This window comes from Lonchura striata, chromosome Z (assembly GCF_050655825.1).
Source record: "Lonchura striata isolate lonStrDom1 chromosome Z, ASM5065582v1, whole genome shotgun sequence".
Classification (NCBI taxonomy): domain Eukaryota; kingdom Metazoa; phylum Chordata; class Aves; order Passeriformes; family Estrildidae; genus Lonchura; species Lonchura striata.
This window is the reverse complement of record NC_140740.1, coordinates 82,041,128-82,062,830: the sequence shown is the minus strand read 5'-3', so window position 1 is coordinate 82,062,830 and position 21,703 is coordinate 82,041,128. Positions and strand designations below refer to the sequence as shown.

Sequence of the window (21,703 nt, the reverse complement as noted above, 5' to 3'; positions counted from 1 at the left end):
ACCACTTGTCAAAAATGCAAGCCCTAGCAATCTGACTTCCCAGATGAAACAACCGAGGCAGAGAAGTTAAATGACCCGATCAAACCACAGATGCATGGGAGTGTTACCCTCAATATGAAAAGGCTGCTCTTTGCATGGCAATAAACCAAATGTCTCCCAGCCAGGCGCCTCTCAGTCCCTATTAAACACACGGTTCAGTCCCACTGCAGGTAGTCACAACCATTAAATTAGACAGACACACCACTACTTCATAAATCCAGGACCCAAAGGTCTTAGATCCACATTCACATTTTTAGCTGGTCAAGAACTGTGTTGAATGCATCTACATTTGTAGTGGCCACAAAATAGCCAGCCAGCCCAGCTGCCTCAGGAGTGAGCTTTGTGGAATGAGACGTCAGGAGGGCCTGAATTTCCCCAGGTTGCCTGGGCTTGTTGGAACTGGATGGAAAAAGAAGAGAATGATATTCTTGAGGCACTCAGGTTTGTTCTTCCATCTCCCTTCTTGAATGGGGAAAACCTTTCACTCAATGAGGTCAGATTAATAAACCTCACATTATGGACTTGAGTTTGAGGGGATTTTCCAAACTGGATGGAAGATTTTTGTCTCTCTTTGTAAGTCAGTATTTGTAAATGTGTTAGTGTCTCCCTTGATACCAAGAGAAGATCACTGTTTTCTGTAGGTAAAATATAAAGGCTCAGCTTTTTCAAAGACCTCATCCAGCAGTTCTTTTGATACACCTATGAAAAGCAAACAAATTTGTACTGGGTGTTAGCAAAAGCCAAAAGTATAATGGAAAATCCTTCTACTTTCCATTATGGGAATGTGATTATTGCTGAAGTAACTTATTTAAATAATGGCTTTGATCTCTAAAGAAAACAAACACTGCAGGCTTATGATGACACACAACTACCAAATCATCTGGTGGCATGACAGGAATAGTTTTTGCATTTCCTGCATTCTCCCTGCATTTCCTGCAGGGAATGCATTTTTTGAATGGAACATGTACATCACAAAGGTAGTATTTGTATTCAGGCTATGGACCTCAAGCCATACAGCTGCACTTGATGCAGCCTGAGGATTTGCAAGTACCTCAACAAGGGTTTCTTCTGGACATGAAAAATTCAAATACACAAGAAGACTCATTGTGTTATGTGCACTGAGGTAACTTGGCAAAAAAGATTGTAAAAGGACTTTTATACTCTTTAGGAAGCCATGTTTGAAATTAATAAAGCCAGAAGATCTTTGGGATCCAAGCACTATTTTACAAGACTTGGCAGGGGTTGGGCATAGATTCCAGCATTTTAATCTGGCTTAAGTATGTGGCTGCAGATCCAGGTGAGGAAGGTAGTGGAAGTGAAGAGAAGGATAAAATCTGCCTTAACGGCCACCACAATCATGGGTTTTCCTATAGATCAGAGCCCATGAAAGACCTGGCAGATTGTAGTATACACACCACACAACTCTACCTACAACTAATGGCTCTCAAGCCACCAAAATATTCTCTAAGACAAAACAAACCACCAGGCAGAAACTCCCTTTATGGACTGGAGTCATCTTTAGGATATGGCACTATGTATTTCAAATGGGATTGCAGTGGTAGACTGGAAAACCATGGGGAAAACTCTTATGATTGGAGTGTACTGGAGGATGAAAGCTGTCCTGAAAAGGAACACAGTGGAACGTTTTCAAAGACTAGAGCATGTTGCAGTAAATAAGGTACAGTATGGATCACCCAGAGCTATTAATGTAAGTACTGTGTACCCCATGAGAAAGAACTACATGTGGACAATGCTTGCTAGCATTGCTCCTTACCCCAAAATTTCACTGTTCAATTTAAGATATATTTTTTAGAAGTTGATGTTCAACTTCTAAAATGTTAATGACAAGGAAGCTAATAAAGGTGCTGTGGAAGGAAATACTTGGTACCGAGGTTCTGTGGTTCCCTCCTTGCCATATCCTGATGCCCACTGCCTTAGCTTCTCCCTCTAGTCCCAAAAGAAGGCAACATCACAGATGGGACCAACCCCATTCCTCTGTACTCAGTCATGCCCTTCAGCCACGAGGGTGTCTTCATCTCCTTTGCCCAGTCTGCTGAAGCTATACTGACAGCACTGCTGAACACTGAACCAAAATCCAGACTGGACAGGGAGTTTATATTCATCAAAAATACAAAAACAAATACTATAGATCTTAAAATAGAAACATATTCGTATAGTGTTTGCTCCCCCAAGGAGTCTGCTGTATTCATGGTTTTTGAGGTGCAGGCTTTCTCTTGACCAACACACAGGCAGCAACAATTTGATTCAACAGTTCTTGTTTTAGCCAGGTTTTCTGAGAAAACAAAAGCTTATGGGGTTATGCAACCTGTTATCTGTTTGTCCATCTGTCTGCTTCCCTTAGCATCTTTTGAACTGGTTAGCTAATTTCAAACAAATGAATGACAGAGGTTTCAGGGAAAATTAATTTAATGGAAATCAGCACTTTATTTATGCTTGTTCCAAGGCAAAGACAGGGAGAAGTCAAATCTCTTTGAGCAGCAGTCAGTATTGGCCAGAGATTTACTCATCTAGGTCTTTTTTTCCCTGCCAAAGGTATCCAGCAGGACACAAATGGAAGAAGGGAAATACTGACACAAGTGTAAAAGATATGCCCAGAAAAGGGAATCTGTAGGAAGAGAGACTTCACAAAATGTTGGCCAAAGTTCCTCATGATACATGTGCCCTGCCAGAAGGCAAACAAGACCATAGTTTGGTGTTTCAACACTAACAACACAATTGGTCCCTTTCAAATGCTGCCTGCTCTAACTAGAGAATTCCTTCATTCCCTCTGCTAGCAGAGAAAAGAGCTCCTGGTTACCAAAGGGCAGCTCTTTGGTGAACACCTGAGTTGCTGCTTCAACATCACAGACAAAAAAATAATTAAAAGATCAGCAGAGCTGAGTTATGGCACAGCATTCACTTTTTTTCGCCCTTCCCCAAGTCTATATCCATCCCAACGAGAAATCCATCATGGAATATAGATGGCAGAGCAGCATTCCAGTGTTTAATCTTGAAGCATCCTTAACTGTTTTGGTAACCATTCAAAATGTAGAAGGCTCAGAGAAAAAGGACTGGCTCTTGAAGGTAGCTGCCTGTTAGCAAACCACTGCAAAAATCTTTAGGTATAAATCCAAGTTACTTTCTCACAGAAATCAACATTATCTCAGACAAGATGTATGGGGGGATCCTGGAAACTCAAGTAGCTCAAAAACGTCACAGCTTTCTTTAGTCAGGAAAGAAAAGGCTACAAGCCATTAAGCATTACAGGATCTGAGGGTGATTAACAGGGATGGCAACACATGGGTAGATTACTTAGCATTTGGTCAAAGAGTTGACCAAGGTTTTACAGACTGGTATTTTTGGTCCCAAAGTGTCAAATAATGTCTCAGAGTAGGGGGCAGAGGTAGGGGGCTAGGTGCAGACTGAGGGGTATCTTTAGATTGATTTCCCATTGCCCTTGCATGCTGCATGGGCCATGTACATCTCACGGACTGTTACTCTGTAGTCCATATTTCAGAGGATAAAGATGCTAATATAGCCCATTCCACCTTTGTGAATGCATGAACACTATTTTAACCATCCCTATTATTTTTGAGCCTGGTTATCCTTCTTTCTCCCATGTAATCTTTTCAAATGTGTCACTGTCTTAACAAATGGAAAACATCTAATCTAAATTTCCCTTCCTGTAATTTCAGCCAGCTGCATTTATCTTAGGAGAGAGAACAGATTATACCTTTCTCTCCTGAAGCGCTCCTGTAATTACATGAACAAGGATCGTATGACCCCCAAGTTACCTCTTTAAATTAAAACAACCCTGGCTTTTTTTCAGCATTCCTTGTAAGTCCTGCTGCCTGTGTAACTTGTTTGTATTGAGACAGGCCTAGCAGCCAGATAAAGCACAAATGCAACAGTCCACCTTCTCATTAGACCCGAGCAGTGATTACTGAAGCTACTAAGTGTGAAGAAAATGTTCCATGCTTGTAGACTATAAATTTTTGGGACATGGAGCTAGAAATACCTAGATTCAAACTCAGGTTCTGCTGTTGCCAGTCTATCTGATCTTGGGGAAACTGAATCCCAGTTCACAGCACCTTCACTTGACAGACAGCTCTAGAAATAACAATTTGCTTTACTTAGCAAAGGATGACCAAAGTAATTTAAAAGTAATTTAAATCTGGAGATTGTGTAGGTGTTGTAAATTCTGGTGGAAGAGCTCACTGTTATGAAAGACTTCCAGGTAGACAGGTGTCCTCTTTTAGAAGTAATTTAATTTTTTTTTTTTTTTTTTTTTTTTTTTAGTATTCCAGGTGTTTTTAAAAAATCAATGTTCTTCAAGAGGACTACATCAAACCATTGGGATATCAGTAGCTTCCAAGTAAACATGGGGAAGTTCAGGACTTCAGAATACCAGGAACCCCCTGGGTAAGTATTGATATTTGAAGCTCTCCAAGTGAATGATTAAACCAATTTGCCTAACGTTGCAGTGACCCACGAGTTTCCCAATATCAAGCCATCCAAGCCTGCTGGGAGGTTCCCTCCATAATAGGTGTATTCCTTCCTACAAGTTGATTACAATTAACAGAATCCTTTCCAGTGTAGGCTGTTGTTTTTATTCTTGTTTCACTGTAGGAGAGATTTACATGGAATCTCTAAAATCACTTACTGATGAGACGTTTTCTCCAGACTGGAACTTCCCATAAAATCACTTTCCCTCAGTTGTGCTAGCTGAGAGACCCCGTATCAAAGCTTCATACACATTTCCAAGCCTAAAAAAAGAAGGATTTGATTTGTTCTGGATTTAATACATTAAATTCTAAGAGATATGTCTCTTCAAAAGCATTCACAGAGAACACAGTTTCAGAGCATTTTCTGAAACTGTGTGGGCATATTAAAATACACCAACTTCATTCAACTCTTTATTGAAAGAATATGTCCCACATGAGTAGAGGTAAGAAAGCAAAAAGAAGCCTGTTTTTTTTTTTTTCTTTTTTAAGGGGGTGGACACTGATGTAAATAAGCAATCCCCAGGTGAGTCAATGTGAAGAATGCAAACATTCTTCACATTGCACATCCACTCATTGCACTACAGCCACTCCTGTGTGATAGCTGGAGTGCTGAGGTTTAACCTCACAGCTCCTCAACTTAGTACCACTCTAGGGACTGCACTGAGGAGCATGGTGGCAGAACTTGTCTGTTCTGCTCCCAGTCTCCATTCTCTTACCCCACTGGGTTATTTAACTGAGCTGTACCCAGCTCAGCATGTTTAACCTGTGTTAACCATAGCTCACTCTCAGGTAGATTAAGCATTTCAGCCTTCAGCTCTGCCCTTTGCACAAACATGCAGATCAGAAGGACAGAGACAGGGCTGGCACCATGCTGGATAGATGCTGGGGTAGTTGACAATTGCTGCTGCAAATTTGCCCTGTGTGATTAGCACCAACCTAAGCAGCTCATTACCCTAAAGATCAGTAGTGCCTCCTGAATTTTGGCAAAAGACATATAGCAGGGAACCTCTCATATTGCAACACCAAGAAAAGCAAGTCTTTTAAGGCTTGAGGGAAGAGAAACCAAGGCAGAAACAGACTCCTATTATCAGTGTTCATTTCAATGCAACTTCAGGCAACTTCTCTTTCAGGAAGCCTTGAAAGAGGTTATTTACAGAGAGTGGAAGAAGGAATAACTTTTCCAGGCAAGTGGGACAAGGCTGTTTTTATACAAGAAAGAGATGTTTATCTAAGCAATGCATCAATAATTAGGAGAGGTGAGCCTCTGGAGTTACTGAGCCTTGCTTACAAATCTCACTATTTTTGGCTTTTCGTTTTTAAAAAATCTTCTAGGAGAATGTTTAGAAGTGCAGCCATCAGAGAGTTCCTTTCATTAACACAGGCATTGGGATTTTCGCTGCAGGCTGCATGGGTCAGTGTCATTAGTAGTATTACTGGTATTACAGTGGGTCACAGATAAAGAACAAAATCCCTAGAAATGAGATGCTTGCTATGTGCCAGCACAGGTGGATCTCCACCCAGCTCGATGAGTCTCACAGTAAATGAGCAGTGCTGTCCTGAGGCTTGGGGCAGTGCAAGGGTCAGTCACACCCTCCACACACACATTTGTTATGCCTGCAAAAGACTGTGTCTGTCCTCCACCTGTGGGCAGGGCATGGCATGGCATCACACTGCAAGGTAAGAAGCTGCCTTCTCCAGTCAGCTGCCTTACACTGGACTCCCTCTTCCTTTATAAAAATCTGAGGCAAGGGGCGTTTTTGCTTGATTCTTTTATGACATAAGGCCTCAGAAAGATTAGGAGGTTAGGAGGCATGATATTGGTCCTCAGATGAAACCACTCAGGCTTTCTCCAAGTTAAATATGGTCAGGTCTCCGTAGAAGACAGAAAACATAAAACCAAGAAATGGTGGGGTGGCTCTTAAATAATGATCTGTGGTACCTGGTTTTACCTGCTTTCATACAAGAGATGTTAGAGCCTGAACAATATTTAGCTCCCATCTTACTTCTTTTCAAGAAAACATGGTTTCAGAATCATGTCCAGGAGTAGAAAGACAAATTACTTGTTGGTAGAACTGCCTTATTAAGGTTTAAAGCTTAACACGCTTCAGTAATTTCAGAGCTAATGGGAGGTTAACAAAGCTTGGGGAGAAGGATGTACTGCTGATAGTGGACAAAAACAAAGCACAATTTACATGCCACAAGGACTTTTGGCACAACTCCTATGATAAGGAAGAAATTAATAAAGCAAACACAGCAACTGTGCTGAGACCAGCTCCAACTGGGTAAAAAGTAATCCTGGCAGAGGGAGACAGGGACCACTGACTCACAGCCCATGAAATAAAGAAACTTACTGACTGAATAGAAATCTGCACATGTGAGCTAATTATTGTGACAAGAGAGATAATAATTTAAGCAGCAGAAGGTATAATACTAATTAATAAGAGAACTGTGTAAATTGTAGCCAATGAACTGTGATTTCTTTACTTGCTAAACTGTACAACTGGTGTAAAATTTTGATGACTGGGGAGCCAGCCTTTTGGGGGTCACCACCTAGCTCATACTTTGCACAAACTAGAATAAAGAAATAGAAATACCTTGTCTCAGTGGTATGTTGGTGCTGCATTTGAGACAAGAAGGATACAAGTGCAACTTTGGCTAAATCCTAGAGAAAATCTCACTCTGCTTCCAGAAGAAAGCTTGTCATACACATAGAGGAGAAGCAAGTAAGAGAAGCCTGTCAAGAGTTTTAACTGAGGAGAAATTATCTAAGTGATTTATCAGCATTGTTTAAGGTCTTAATTTTATTAGGGAAATGCTAATTGAGCTAGCTAGTACCTGTGAAGTAAAAAGTCAACCAGCTAGATCTTCCTCATGTAAGCCTCTGTCTCATGTTGAATCCTCTCAATGCTCTTTGTAGCAAAGGCCTCCCAGTTCTCAGCTGCATTGTGCTTTAAATATCTACAGTGTGAGAAGCTCCCTTATGTCATCCCATCTGTGAAGACATGCAAGCAGAGCATTCATTTTTTTCCCAATTAACTAAAAATGGATTTACTAAAAGGACTATTTCACTCTCAGCTTTTAAAAATATCATTTTCAAAGGCCAAGTAGATATTCTGAGAGGAAAAAAATGCAATTAGAGTGGTCAAATAATAAGCATAAACAATTAATACCATTTTAAAATATTGCAATATTTTGGACCTGTTGACAGGGAAGAGATTTTTAATATATATAATTCAGAAGTTTTGAATAAAACTATTTGTACAAAAACAAATGGAGGATTTCAGTGTGTGTGTTGCCTTTAACGGGAATCATGACCTTCTTCTGGAATCATTAAACTTTTACAAATTTCCCAGGAAATAAAAAGAAAGGAAAAATCCAGTAATGAAGTGTGTAAGAAACAGACCTCCTTAAAAAAGAACAGGGAACATATATGAATTCTTTCTTTTGAGCTTAATTCAAATGGACATAGTGGTCTGCTACCAGGTTTGTGCTATGGCCACTTGAAAGAGGAGCAGAGAGCATTTTGATACAGTAGAATTTATCTCCTTCAAGATTTGATGTAAGCATTGACACAAAATGTCATGATGACACGCATCAGACTTAAGTGCTTTAAAAATCCCCAAGCAGTATGAAGCAGCTTGCTAATTCCCTTCCACATAGCCATAAGCACCTGCTTTGCCCTTTTTCTTTCAACTGTGCAGCTCTGGAAGACAATCTCTCAGCCAGGCCAAGCTGATGCTCCATGTTGGCGTGGTCAGGGAATGTGTTAAACCTCAGCACAAGGCATGTGGAGTGGATAAATCCAGAGGGAAGAACACAGAGAGACAAAGTGCTGCATTGTTGTTCTGCTGCCTTCTCCAGCAAAGCAAAAACACAGAACCAGTTTTTTCTGTGCTCATTCACTGCCTGGTAGGGCACCTGCATATGACTCTGGTTCAACCATGTCCCCAGGCCCTAGGAACAAAGAACACTGACGTGACTCTTACCCCTGCTAAACACAAAGATGACATTGGTTCTTTCTGGCATTCTAATCAGTTCTACACAATAAATATTTATACATAATACAGATTGTTTTAATGAGATGAGGAATGCATACTGGCTAAGAGAAACAGGGAAGAAAATACCAAGTTTGCTAAGTTGTTATCCACATTTTCATATGGAACAGCTGAGCGGATGGAAACCAGAGGATATTTACATGTTCTGGCATACTGGGAACATACCAAGAGGCTGCATTACATTCAGGAATGTTGCCTTGTGTGCATAGCAGGAAACCACTTGTTGCTTGCTCACACAGCAGCAGATTGAGAGAGAGGAAGGGAAGCATGCTGTATGAGATTTGTGAAAACCTAACAGCAAAGAGCCTGTGTCTAACAAACTAAACAAGCTTGCTGGACACCTTTCTCAAACCTATGAACAGCATAGCACTATGTAATGGAAATCCTCCTGCTACTGAAAGAAAATGCACAGTGTGTTACACCCTCCTGTAGTTTTGAAAACTGCCTTTCTGAGAAAGGAATTCAAGCTGAAAGATTTATGGAGAAGTAGAAGGAAATGTCCTTGTTTTATCATTTATTCAATAGCAAACTGGAAGCTGTGATTTGCTGGAAGCAAATAGGAACATCCCCCTAGCTAAGCAACAGGTATTGTGATTTCTCCTTTTCCAAAACTATGAGTTTGCATCACAAAGGAATTTTAAGCTGCTTTTGAAAGCATTAAAGATTTTGGTGCTTTTTTTCCATTACCACCATCTCACATGGAGTATAACCCCTATCCACACCTTGCCCACATTCACAAGACACATACAGATGAGATTAAAAGTGTTTCCTGTTCCCTGGGAAAATGAGAATGGATGAAAATGTTTCATGCAGGGATTACAACATGCACAAATCACCTTCTTACATTTTGTGTCCATGGAGCTTTGGCTTCCAATAGAAAGAATTTTTTTAATAAACCTCTTGTACTTGGGTAGCTCTGTCAGTCACAGCTAAATTGAACATAGCACATAATTCTTGAATTCACTACCAAACTAAAGACATCCCATCACAAACAGGATACTATTCAGTATGAGTTCTCCCACAAGATTAACAGTGTCATTCCCAGATGTTCAGTACCATCTGTGAGCTGTCTGTGAAGCACAGCTCCCATTCACCATTCTGTGTATTGGTAGACAGCCTTTTGAGTGGCTGGCAGGAGTTGGAGCTACAATCCTCTCTCTTCACCACTGTCTCTGCCTCATCTACATAGAAACACAGAGATACCCATGGACTTCTAGAAGAATATGAACGAGAACATACCAGGAAGTATAGCAAACCCAAATTCCAGGCAAAATCTCAGAGCTGAAAGAACAGTCTTCTCAATAAATTTTCTCTTAGTCACTTCCTTGACTACAGTTTTCTCAAACTTACTTGCTGTATAAAATCATTCATTGACTTGTTTCAGGGAACCATTTCAGGCCTTCATTGAATTCCAGCACAGTTTTGTACATTTTAACTCTGCACTGTTTAGAACTGTTATGATCAATTATGAAAATCATGACCACCCTTCTACTCCCCGACTATACAAAAATAAATATAAAACCAAAGCTTCTTCTTGGCTGTTCAGGTTAGCAAGACCAAACCTGCTTTTTAACACTACTCACTTCAAATCCTGACTTGTGTGAACTTTACTGATGAGAAAGCAAACACAGAAAATGTTCAAACAATAAAAATAAAATCTCTTAGACATGTGAAGGAATATTCCACTACAATATAATTATGAAGAGCATTACTTCAACCATACAATGAAATAATCAATGGAGAAGCTTAAATATTTTGGAATTTGCCATCTCATCCTCTTCTTCAGCTGAAACACAATTTTTCATAAGTGAAAAAAAGCCCTTTGATGTTAAACCAATTTTAAACTGGCAACAACTGTGTCAGTAATCACACTTCATATCATTCCGTGATTATGTGATTCTGCTGTAGAAATTCCGAGACTTATTTCATGCCATATTGCAAAAAATCTACAACAAATGTAACCACTTGCAAAATAATATATAACATATACACAATGTAGATACTTCATTTTTTCCACAATACTCTTTTAATATGTTAGAACAACTTTTTCAATCTTATTTTAATTTAGACAATCTTTCTTCCTGAATTTGTCATTAACAAAATGAAAATTTTTTTATTGTGAGAAGAAGCATAAAAGCTCCATAGGCCTGAATTCATAATTGCTCTTATCACATTTAATTCCATGCAGAGTCTCTTAAAATAAATTATTTGGTGTAGAAGAAGGAAAGTGCTGCCTCCATTAAGAGGAATCCTAAAAGATGACTTGTAAGTTTAGGTAGTCTTCCATAAAGTGTCCTTTCCTAGGAGCTGATTTGTCTCCCAAGGCAGAACTCTAGATTGCATTGGTAGTTGGAGAAATTTTATCTTTACCCTGAGAAAATACAGTCTCAGCAACAAATCTCATCCTTGGTAACTGTGTGGTTGGAAGAAATATGCAACTGAGCCCAGAGCTGTAGCCAGGTGGGAATTCCTGTTGCTGTGCACCGCTGGCACCTCTGGTTTCACCCAAAAGAATGCCACAAAAGAGTGCCGTGCTACTTTCTTATGGAGGAGAACTGCTGATGAAGGATTTGTATCTGCACAAATTTAAGTTTGATTCTGCAGAGGATCAGCGTGATCAATTTGAAGTTTGATCCTGGGGTGTGGGTGATTTTACTGAGTGATTTGCCCCAGGGCAGTCTGTGAGGAACAGGTCTCCTTAAGCAGCTAGGATACTTTTTATTGTATTCAGGTACCTGGGCATAGGCACAGATACCACATTTCAGCCACCCATGCCGGATAATTGATAAACGAGCAACACTCAGCTGTTGCCTCTACTTACAGCTAAGGAATGGTTAATTTTTTTTCTCAGTAGCTATTACAGGGCTGTGTTTTGGATTTGGAATAAGATTGCTGTTGATAACACACTGATGGCTTGGCTTTTTGCCAAGTCGTGTTTATCCTACGTCAAGGACTTTTTTTCCCCCTTTCTCTCATGCTCCGCCAAGAAGGCGGTACGCAAATGAACGTGGGAGCGAGCGCGGCCGGGACCGGAGACCCGAACTGACCAAGGGGATGTCCCGCACACAAACACCGTGCCGGGTGTCTGAACTGCGGGGAGTAGCCTGGGAGGGCGAGTGATCTGTTTTCAGGGCGGATGACCTGGTTTCGGCGAGGGCTCCCTGGTCAGTGTGTGGTGAGCAACCGCACTGTTGCGCTTGTTGTTGCTTCAATTATTAATCTCTTCTTACGTCCAAACACAACTTTTAATTCGATTCTCCTCCGCATTCCACCGATGTGGGAAAGGGAGGAGCGGGGGGAAGCTGAGCGGCGACCTGCTTGACTTCCAGCAGAGCTTAAACCACAGCGGCGGTGCCTTCCGCATCCCGCTCCATCCTCCGGCGGCGCGGTGCGCAGGCGGCGGGGCGGGCTGCAGGGCGGGCACAGCGGCGCCGCCGCCCCGGGGGTGTCCGTGTCGGTGTCCGTGTCGGTGTCCGTGCCCGTGTCCGTGTCGGTGTCGGTGCCCGTGCCGGTGTCCGTGTCCGTGTCGGTGCCCGTGCCGGTGTCCGGATGCTGCCGCCGGCGCTGCTCCGCCGCCCGCTCGCCGCCGCCGCCCGCCTGGCCCCGCCGCGCCCCGGCCCGCAGGTAGCGCGGGGGGCGGGCGGGGCCGCTGCCTCCGTGCGGGGCTTGTCGCGACTCCGTCCGCCGGGCCCTGCCGGGGTGCTGCGGGACCCTTTGGGATCCGTCCCCGAGTCCGGGATGGGTTCGGCTGGAACAGCCTGCTGAGGTCAGCGAGCCCGGCGCTGTGAGCCTGACCGTGGCACCGCGACTCCACCGCGTCCCTGGGCAGCCCATTCCGATGTCCCACCACCCCCTCTGTAAAGAATTTCTTCCTGAGGTCCGATCTGAACCTTTCCCGCTGTAGCTTGAGATTATGTCCTCTTATCCTGTCACTGTCTTCGGCCTGCAAAGAAATGCTGACCCCCACTTGGTTATACCCTCCTTTCAGGCAGCTGTAGGGGGTGATAAGGTCCCCCCCTGAGCCTCTTTTTCTCCAGGCTAAACACCCCCAGCTCCTTCAGCTCCTCCTCACAGGACTTGTGCTCCAGACCCTTCACCACTGCCCTTCTCTGGAACACAAGGGGTCCTGCAGTGTCCCAGTGTCTGTCGAAGCAGCAGAAAGCTTCAGGCCATCTCATTTCCCAAAGAAATCCAGTGTGGAATGGGTCACTCCTGCAGGCTCCATACTCAGTAAGGATCCTGCAAAGGCTCCTGGCAGCTCCAAGGAGCTGTGATTCATGGCAGCCAGTACTGGATGTGTCAGCTGCAAAACGCCACTAAGGAAAACAACAAAGCCTTTGATTTTCACTTTCTGTATTCAGTGACCTGGAAGTGCAGCCAGGCAGGAGGGGTCAGGCTCTTCTAGGTAACAAGTGACAGAATTAGAGGACGTGGCCTCAAATTGCCTAAACTAGGAGAGGTTTAGATTGGATATTAGGAGAAATTTATTTGCTGAAAGGGTTGTAAAGCTCTGAAACAGGGATGAATGGTGGAGTCACCACCCCTGGAAGTGTTTGAAAACAGATCTGTCACTAAAGAGTATGGTTTAGGGGTGGACATGGCACATCTGGATTCATAGTGGATGGGAAGATCTTAAAGTAATTTATAAATATAAACAGTTCTTTTCTGTGGCTTGAGTTGCATGGTGCTCATGCCTGCAGATTCTTGTGAAATAGGACATGTCCAGAATCCATCCTGTAGCTGCCTCTGTGCAAACATGGGCTAAGGCCAAAGCCGTGTTTTGGCCCTGATTTTTCATGTTTTATTTGAGAGGTGAGTAGCATGTTCCAGGTTATTGAGGCAGCTGCAAAAGTACACTTAGTCTGGGACTCCCAAAGGACTTTATCTAATATGAACAGAAAACCTGTTCTTGATCAGCCCTTGGGAAGCAGCCAATAAAGGGCTAGGAGGTGGACTTAAGCAATCTTGTGTTTGAATGAATCACTGTTTCCTAAGTGTTGGTATCTTTTTCTTTCATTTGCCAGTCATTTGTAATTTGCTACTATTGGTATATGATTGTCAGTAGAAAAGCAGTAGCATGAGTTGGTTGGGTAAGCACAACACAGGCAGATGTTGGTATTGCTTCCCCTTTGGAATCTCAGCAGCCTTGCTTTTGAATAATGTGTTTAGCCAAATTCATCTTGCTGCTGACTTCCTGAGGAAGAGGTTGAGAAAAGGAAAAACTTGCTTTGTTGTGAGCTAATAATTAAACATTACAGTCTGTTGCATTGCCAAAAGGAGTGGCAGCAAATAATGCTTTTGTGGTGGATGTCATGAAGTACCCCTTGCCCAACCTGCAGTAACAGATCCTTCTGTAGTATTGCACTAATTAAAAAAAAAAAAATAGAATACAACTTTCTGGCTTGAGAATTATTTTTACTAGTTTTTTCTTACTATTTTCTTTCAGGTACGCCTTTCTACAGGGCCCAGACAAAATAACAGCATTTTCTATGAAATTCGCACATATGATATTAAGCCAGCAAAGATGAAGGAGTTTTTGGAAATGGTCAACAAGTACTTCCACTTTCGCACTGCTCACTCGGAGCTGGTGGGATTCTGGTACTCGGAGCTGGGAGCGATGAACAAGGTGTTCCACATTTGGAAGTACGGTACGGTCAGCACCCCTTCGCACTGCTCTGCTCTCCCTGTGTCCCCTGCCTGGTGAGGGGAGTGCTTGCCTGGCTTCTATTTGTTGCTCTCATTGTAAGGAGGTGCCCCCAAAACCTTGCTCCTCTACTGCTTAGTGACAAGAATGCTTCAGAGCTTGTCAGGACAATGTTGATGCATTGTGATGAGAAAGTTACAAATGTTCTTGAACAGCAGTCTCTGTTCAGAACAGGTATAATAGAGGAACTGTGGCAGAGTGTTTAATTCATGGTAAATATTTTTAACTTAGGGTCACTTCCACAAATGTCTTGAAACTTTTAAAATTAATGGAAAAAAAGGAAATATGCACACATAAGCAGTGTTTATATGTATGTATGATTGTTCTTGTATTTTAGCTCAGAGTACAAATCCCTCCCATAAAAAAATGAGCATGCACTTTGCATGCTTAAACTCCTTGTAGGAGGTAGGAAGTCACTCCACCAGGTCTGACTTCTCAGGCATGTAGAGTGTTTTTGTTGCAGCTTTAACCTTGCTAGCAATATGGTTTTTGCAGTATGATCAACTCTGTATCTTGTTGGAGTTGGTGCTGACAAGGAAGGTTCAGGTAAGCCAAAAAAAGCTACTATTATGCTAAAAACTAGGTGTGCTGGCTGTGCTTTTTGTAGAGCCCAAGGGAAGTGATACATGTGTTGTAGAGAAGTAGGAAGGCACACTGGTGTAATTCCCCTTGAACACCTGCTGCAGTCCAGGTGCATCTACATGTTGAGACAGTGTGCTCAGGGAAGTCCAGTGTGGTCACAGTACCTGTTTAGATTAAAGGATCAGCCCTTTTGTTTTGGAGGGATGAATTGTGGAATCAGAGAATTGTTTGATTCCTCTCAACCACGTCGCTCAGGGCCACATCCAGCCTGGCCTCTTAATACCTCTAGGGATTGGGCATCCACAGCTTCTCTAAGCAATCTGCTCCAGTGCCTCAGCATTCTCACAGTTAAGAATCTCTTTATTATATCTAATCTAAATCTTGCTCCATTCCAGACAGTATTTAAAGCCAGGCTGGGTGGAGCTCTGTGTGGCAGGTGTCCCTGCACATGGGTGGGGGGTTGAAACTAGGTGATGTTTAGAGGTCCCTTCCAATCCAAACCATCCTGTGTTTTTAAATTTCCCTTTTGCCAGTTTAATGCCATTCCCTCTTGTCCTATCACTACATGCCCTTATAAAAAGTGCCTCTCTAGCTGTCTTACAGGCTCACTTTAGGTAGAGGAGTGCTCTTGTAAGGTCTCCCTGGAGACTTCTCTTCTTCAGGCTGAATAGCCCAAACTCTTCCTGCCTGTCTTCACAAGCGAGGTGCTTGAGCACTTGGATCATCTTGGTCACCTCCTCTGATGTCAGTCATTCTTCCCTCATCCACCAAAGCTGTAACTCAGTCTCAGGAGGTGAAAATTAGTTAGGCACAATTTGCCCTTAGTGGAGCCATGCTGGCTGTCATTAAACACCTCATGGCCTTCCATGAGCCTTGGCATAGTTTCCATAAGGATCTGCACCTTGATCTGGCCAGGCAGAGGTGAGACTGACCAAGCTCTGACCAACTTCTGCAGTTCTTCTTCTGTTCCTTTTTAAAAACGAGCTGCCATAACTTCTCAAATACAATGTGGCTTAGTCACTTCTCCTGACAGTTTCCTCAGGACCCATGAATGGATCTCATTGAGTCCCACTGATTTGTGCACTTTCACATCCCTTGGGTGGTCTCACACCGGGATTTTTCCTACATCAGGTTCTTCACTCTCACAGTCCCTTCCTTTGCTTTCTGTGACTTGTGTGGTCAGGCTGGAGCACTTGCCAGTGCAGACCAAGGCAAAAAAGAGCATTGAGTACCTCAACATTTTTCATGACCTTGGCAGCCATGTCTTTCTTTTCCTTCGAGAGAGGACCATTCATTTGTCAATATTTTGAGTTCTCTTGCATTTATAAATTGTCCTGCTTCTCAGAACATTTTAGTCTTGGCTATTGTTACTATCTCTAAATTAAAAAAAAAAAAAAAATTAAAAATCTATGGGAAACCTTTAAAATGCAAAACTAAGAGAAAACCTTTTGTTTCCTAACAGTGTTTTACATGTCTAATTGTGGTGGTTCCTCTCCCCACCCTGAGACCACACTATAATCTGAGAAATGAACAAACTTTACAACATCCTTCCTCCTTGATTCATCAGATCCCTGCTTACATAATTTCTATATTTACCTCTTCATCCCAAGATACTGATATTCTCAAGGTTCTTTCCATTCTCAGATGCTGGCTTTTTCTTTTGTAATATTGGGGGCTGCCTGCATAAATATATTGCTTAAGATGCACTGCAGCCTAAGCAGTTGAAATTCACACTCTTAATTAAGTTGATTTGTTTTCCATTAAGAAAAAAAAAAAAAGAAGAAGAAATGGTTTAACTTTTGGGCATTTAACATTTTTTTTTGTAACTGAACACACAAACATTAATTCTACACTTTTCATGTCACCTTATATAAGCCAAAGCACATTTATTAATTTTTTTCTTCGTAGGTTGTTACTTCTGATTTTTTTTCCACTTCATTTCCATATCCACTGTGCTTTCTCCAAATCTTATCCTTGGTAACTGTTGCCACATGCAGTAGTCCCTGAAATTGCTATGCGTAAACCTTTTTAAACAGTAAAATTGTTTAACTTATTTTAACACTTTTGTAAACTTTCTTGGAAAATTTCATTTGACTTGAATCCATTTTAATCTGAGAGCTAAGGCAGATTTTAAAGAAAGTTTTGCAGAATTTAGAGGAAATTTACCACATCTGCTTTGAGCTAATATGATGTCTAAAAATACCAGTTTCAAAATCAGATAAGTGTAGTTTGCAATTACACATTTTGATTGAGTCTGACGTGACATCATGTGTATTTTTCTATGTTTTTTTTTCCTTCCTCACAGATAATTTTGCCCACAGAACAGCAGTCCGGCATGCACTAGCAAATGACAAAGACTGGCAGGGAAAATTCATCTCTGCAGCTCTCCCCTTGGTAGAGAAGCAGCACAATGAGGTCGCTTATCTGGTGCCCTGGTGTCAGCTCGGGAAGCCTTCAAAGGAAGGGGGTGAGCTTATCTTTTTTTTTTTTGATTAAAGTTACTGCCAGTAACAAAAAATGGCTTAAAGTTTAAACCAGGTACTGCACAGTTTTATGACGCTTCACGTAACAAACGTACATACGTGCACCCATGTGGAAAAGGTGACATGGTGAGGCACAGGGTTTTTCAAAAGGATTTTACATTAACATACATCAATAACTGTCTAAAGCACTGGTCATCAAGTTGTTAATGATCAGGATTGTGATTTGCTAAATGAATATACAAAACAGCAATGCCATAGTAGCGGTGAGAGCAGTCATCCCGGACTTCCTTTGTCTATCCATCAGTGAGAGGGCATTTCCTGGATGATCATTGTTCTCTTTCACAGAGATTTTCCTCTTATCAATTTACTTTGATGTTACTGCTTCTTTCACACAAAGTTTAAAAGATTCCCTACTTTTTTAAAGATATATGAAAGTCAAACATAAGGATCTGCTCCTTGATCTTGCCAGCTACAGAGGTGAGACTGAGCTGTAGATTGTGCAGTTCTTCCGTCACTTTTTGTAACAATCATAAGTTAGGTGTAGAAGCCATGTCTCTTTGTATTTTCATTCTCTCTGTAGCAAATTTGATCTTAGTAATATTGACTGTTCCCCAATTTATGAACATAAGCAGGCTTTCTTGCATGAAGTGAGAGGGAACAGACTTTGCTTCAGCCCTCAGCAAATATATAACTACAGTAAACTTTGTTCTTTATTTCCTTTATTCAGGATTCGGAATTTTTTGCTGCTGGTGTTGAATTTGAAAGCAGTCCAGTTTTCTCTAAAATCTGGAGAGACAACTTCAAACACTATTGTATTTTATCTCCAGACCGTTGCTGGAGAGTGACACCAGACACTGCCAAGTAGCAAGTGTCTGGCTTTCCATTACTGTGTCAACAATTGTGATCTGAAGTAACTACCTGAACAGAAAGAAGAAAAGTGACTTTTAGCAGGACTGGAGTTTTTTTGGTGAATTATGCCATTTATTAACAAATAAGGGAGGTCACTTGGCACAGCAGAGGTGCTAAACTTGTCCTGCTTTCTTGGTTATGCTGCCAGATCTTACTGTGCCCAACTGCCAGGAGTCAAAGGAGTTTGTAATGTCATAAACCACTTCAATACCAGAAAACATCTTCTGTCTTAGAAAAGACATCCGGCATTGCTCAAGGAGACACCCAAATCCCTCAAACAAGTATGACCACTTACGGTGTCTGCAAAGTAGTCTGAATGTCCCAAAGTCTCCATGCAGCATTGAAAATTGCAAAGTTGGGCTTTGTGAGAAGCCTTCTGTTCTTCAGGGCCCTGGTACTTAGATTTACACTTGAACTAACTATTCTTAGTGAGCTTGTGCTCTTGTGAGCCTTGGAAAGGTGTGAGTTCTCATGCTTGTTGGGAGGGGCAGTTTCCTGCTGTCCCCAAATGACAGGGAAACATCATATTGGTCTCACAACAAATACACTGTGGCCATGAGACATTGATCAAGATCTGGAGCATTAATATGTATTTCCTTCCTTGTAGCAGTGTTTGCCTTTTCTTCTAGGTGTATATGAATGGGTTACTTTCCAGATGAAGCCTGGTGGGCCAGCATTGTGGGGTGAAGCATTTCGAGCTGCAATCAATGCTCACATCAACACAGGATATACCAAGCTGATTGGTGTTTTCCACACAGAATATGGATTACTTAACACAGGTACTCATCAATTTCTGATGCAGACTTCGGCATAGGAAGGGGCAGAGGCAGAGAGGCAAGCCACCGTCCTGGATCAGGACTGGCCAGGATTGCCGAAAATGTTGGTGTGGATCACTGAAGTCCCATAAACAGCACTTGAACCCAGCTTTGTGTATTGGGTTATAGACTTAAACCAATTGCCCCAGTCTTAAAAGACTCTCAGATCTGATATTAAACCATGCAATGGCTCAGTAAAAGATCATCCCACCACTGGCATGCCTGGAGAATTGTTTCTGATAACTGCAAGGCATGTAACAGATGAAGGCAGATTGCTAGGACTTAGAGTATGTGTTGTATTGCAGCATAGAAGTACTCAGCTGACTTTATTTATACTTTCTCAGTCCATGTGTTGTGGTGGAATGAGAGCCCAGATCACCGGGCAGCAGGAAGACACAGTGCCCATGAAGATGCCAGAGTTGTAGCAGCTGGTAAGACATGATGAATCTGGAGAACTCACTTGTGTTATCTGCATTCCTGCTGAGAAAAGTATTACTTTTCATTGGAATACCGTCTTAATTAAACATGTATTTAATTTTAGTGCGCGACAGTGTCAGATTCTTGGAGTCCCAGCAAAATGTGCTTCTGATTCCTCTGCAATGCTCACCACTGAAGTAATCTTCTTTTAAAGGATGTAATGGATGGCAGAAGAGACAAGCTGGAAGTGCTGTCAGCAAGTGACATGGACCCCCATACCCTCATGAGCTGAGCTGTTTTTCAGTTGACAAAAAATGGATGCAAAGTGCTGATCCACTAGCAGTATAAATCAGCATTCTGATACCAATTGTTAAATACAAGTTTATGGTGATGTTCCTACATCTCCAGGACAAAGAACTTGAGCCATATCATGACACAAACTATGCTTCAGCAACCTTCTGTTTTAATCCCTAAGCTCTTCATAATTTTTTGCATAGCTAGATCACTTACTGAACTTAGAAAGTTAAGTGCTCTTGTCCAACATTCCAGCCAGGGATGGTATCATTTTTATAACATACTTTGATGCCTCTTATAATTATCATGTCTTAGTTATTCCATACAGTTTTAAGAAGGAAAGCTCCCACATTTATGTTTTAATCAGACTTCTCACTGGCATGCTTTGTATTAATTCTGAGCAACATCAGTGTTGCTGGAATTGCACTTAAATGCAACAGTGGGGCTGATTAGGTAGTGTATCCTAATGAGTTCTGCCATTAGACTTTTTACATAATAACTTGTTATGGCTCATTTCAGCCTTTTCCTTTTTTGTTCATTAAACACTGCCTTAAAACTGTCAGTTATCCACACAAGCTTTGGCTTGGGTATTTTAATATTTGTTTAAGGTGCTAAAGGTGATTAGGCCTTCTTGTCCAATTGTGCCATCAGAATCGATTTACATGTGCTGTCATTCTTTGTAATACTTTTTGTCAGACTGTTGAAAGCTAAATAAATGAGCATAAAGCATTAATTCTTATGGCTCAAGCTCTTACTCTTTTTAAACTATGAAATGATAAATCTCATTCTCCAAGTACAGTATTCGTTTTGCAGTATTCATTTTTGGCCAACAATAAATTGCTTTAGAACCAGTAAGGTAGAGTGAATAGCAGTAGGGCAGAGGGCTGAGAAGTCAAACTTCTATTTTGTATACAGTGGTACAGAGCACCCTCTTCTGCAATTTATAGGTATTGACTGTAAATTGCAGAGCACCTGGGGGGATTTTCTGCATGTTAATCATGGATCTGCAATGAGCAATTGAGTACTGAAGTGCCTTAGCACAGTTTGCCTAATGATTATTGCTTCTTTAAAGTACATTAAGATCTTACAGAAAGCACTAAAACAAATTCTGGCCATTCTGTTTGTGTCCAAGCGGGTGCATGGGAGGTGGCTGCTGTAGTTAAGGGAGCGTGCCAGGTCCCAGCTGCTATATCCATGTCTTCATACATTGCTCCCTCCAACAAAGCCATGTTTAGCATTCTCAGGGTGGAACAAACACTGCTTCAGAGACCCCTGTCTTACATTTTACAAATCAACTTTTTAAGAGCTGATGAACCAGTATATTGTTCAGAACATTGCCTTGTAACAGTTCTTTCAAAGGAAGATTTTTCTTTACTAACAAAAACATGGGCTGAAAAGTGGGGAAAGTTAAAAATACTTTTTTGAATGCAAGAATTGTTTCACTGGCTTTTTTTTAATTAAAACTGTTTTCTGTAACACCAGCACTGAGAGTAAAGAACATCAAGATGTCAGAGGTGTGCATAAAGCAAGTGAGGTGACAGCTGGACACTAGATCAGACCAGAAAACCCAGGAAATTCAGAGGCCTAGGCAATCATTAGCCACATGAAGTTCAAAGTGCCAGATTCTGTGCCAATTAATTAGGCAAAGCATCACCAGCTGGGCAAGAGAGGGGATTGTCCTACTCTGCTCTGAGCTGGGGCAGCCTCACCTCGAGTGCTGGGGGCAGGTTAGGGTGCCACTGATGCTTTTTGGGACTACCTAAAAACAGAGGCCAGACAAAATTAAAAGGAATAAAAAGCAGTTATGTTTATTGAAGAGCCTTCAGATACATTTCAGGCAGATGAAATTCATCTGGTGGCTACCTCCCCCTGGCCTGCCACCAGGGGCTACACCCAAAAA

General features: G+C 41.8%; 1 protein-coding gene across 3 annotated transcripts; it reads left to right on the top strand.

Moving 5' to 3' along the window:
- The first annotated feature begins 11,549 nt into the window (after positions 1–11,549).
- On the top strand, positions 11,550–20,536 carry NIPSNAP3A (nipsnap homolog 3A). 3 transcript variants are annotated; one of them, XM_021534831.4, is made up of 6 exons: positions 11,550–11,774; positions 14,046–14,247; positions 17,191–17,352; positions 18,907–19,056; positions 19,437–19,523; positions 19,634–20,536. In XM_021534831.4, exons 1-6 carry the CDS (start codon positions 11,736–11,738, stop codon positions 19,708–19,710), a joined length of 717 nt encoding a protein of 238 aa, XP_021390506.3. In that variant the 5' UTR covers positions 11,550–11,735; the 3' UTR covers positions 19,711–20,536. The 3 variants fall into 3 exon arrangements, with proteins under 3 accessions (XP_021390506.3, XP_085422117.1, XP_085422118.1); XM_085565991.1 differs by lacking the exon at positions 11,550–11,774 and adding an exon at positions 11,898–12,223; XM_085565992.1 differs by lacking the exon at positions 11,550–11,774 and adding an exon at positions 12,388–12,476.
- The last annotated feature ends 1,167 nt before the right edge of the window (positions 20,537–21,703 follow it).

Bases quoted from the DNA above. Each gene is read 5' to 3' on its own strand.
- NIPSNAP3A (XM_085565991.1), top strand. From the start codon at position 12,149: ATGCTGCCGCCGGCGCTGCTCCGCCGCCCGCTCGCCGCCGCCGCCCGC. The intron at 19,057-19,436 runs GTACTCATCAAT...ATACTTTCTCAG, and splicing joins ATATGGATTACTTAACACAG to TCCATGTGTTGTGGTGGAAT. The intron at 19,524-19,633 runs GTAAGACATGAT...ATTTAATTTTAG, and splicing joins TGCCAGAGTTGTAGCAGCTG to TGCGCGACAGTGTCAGATTC.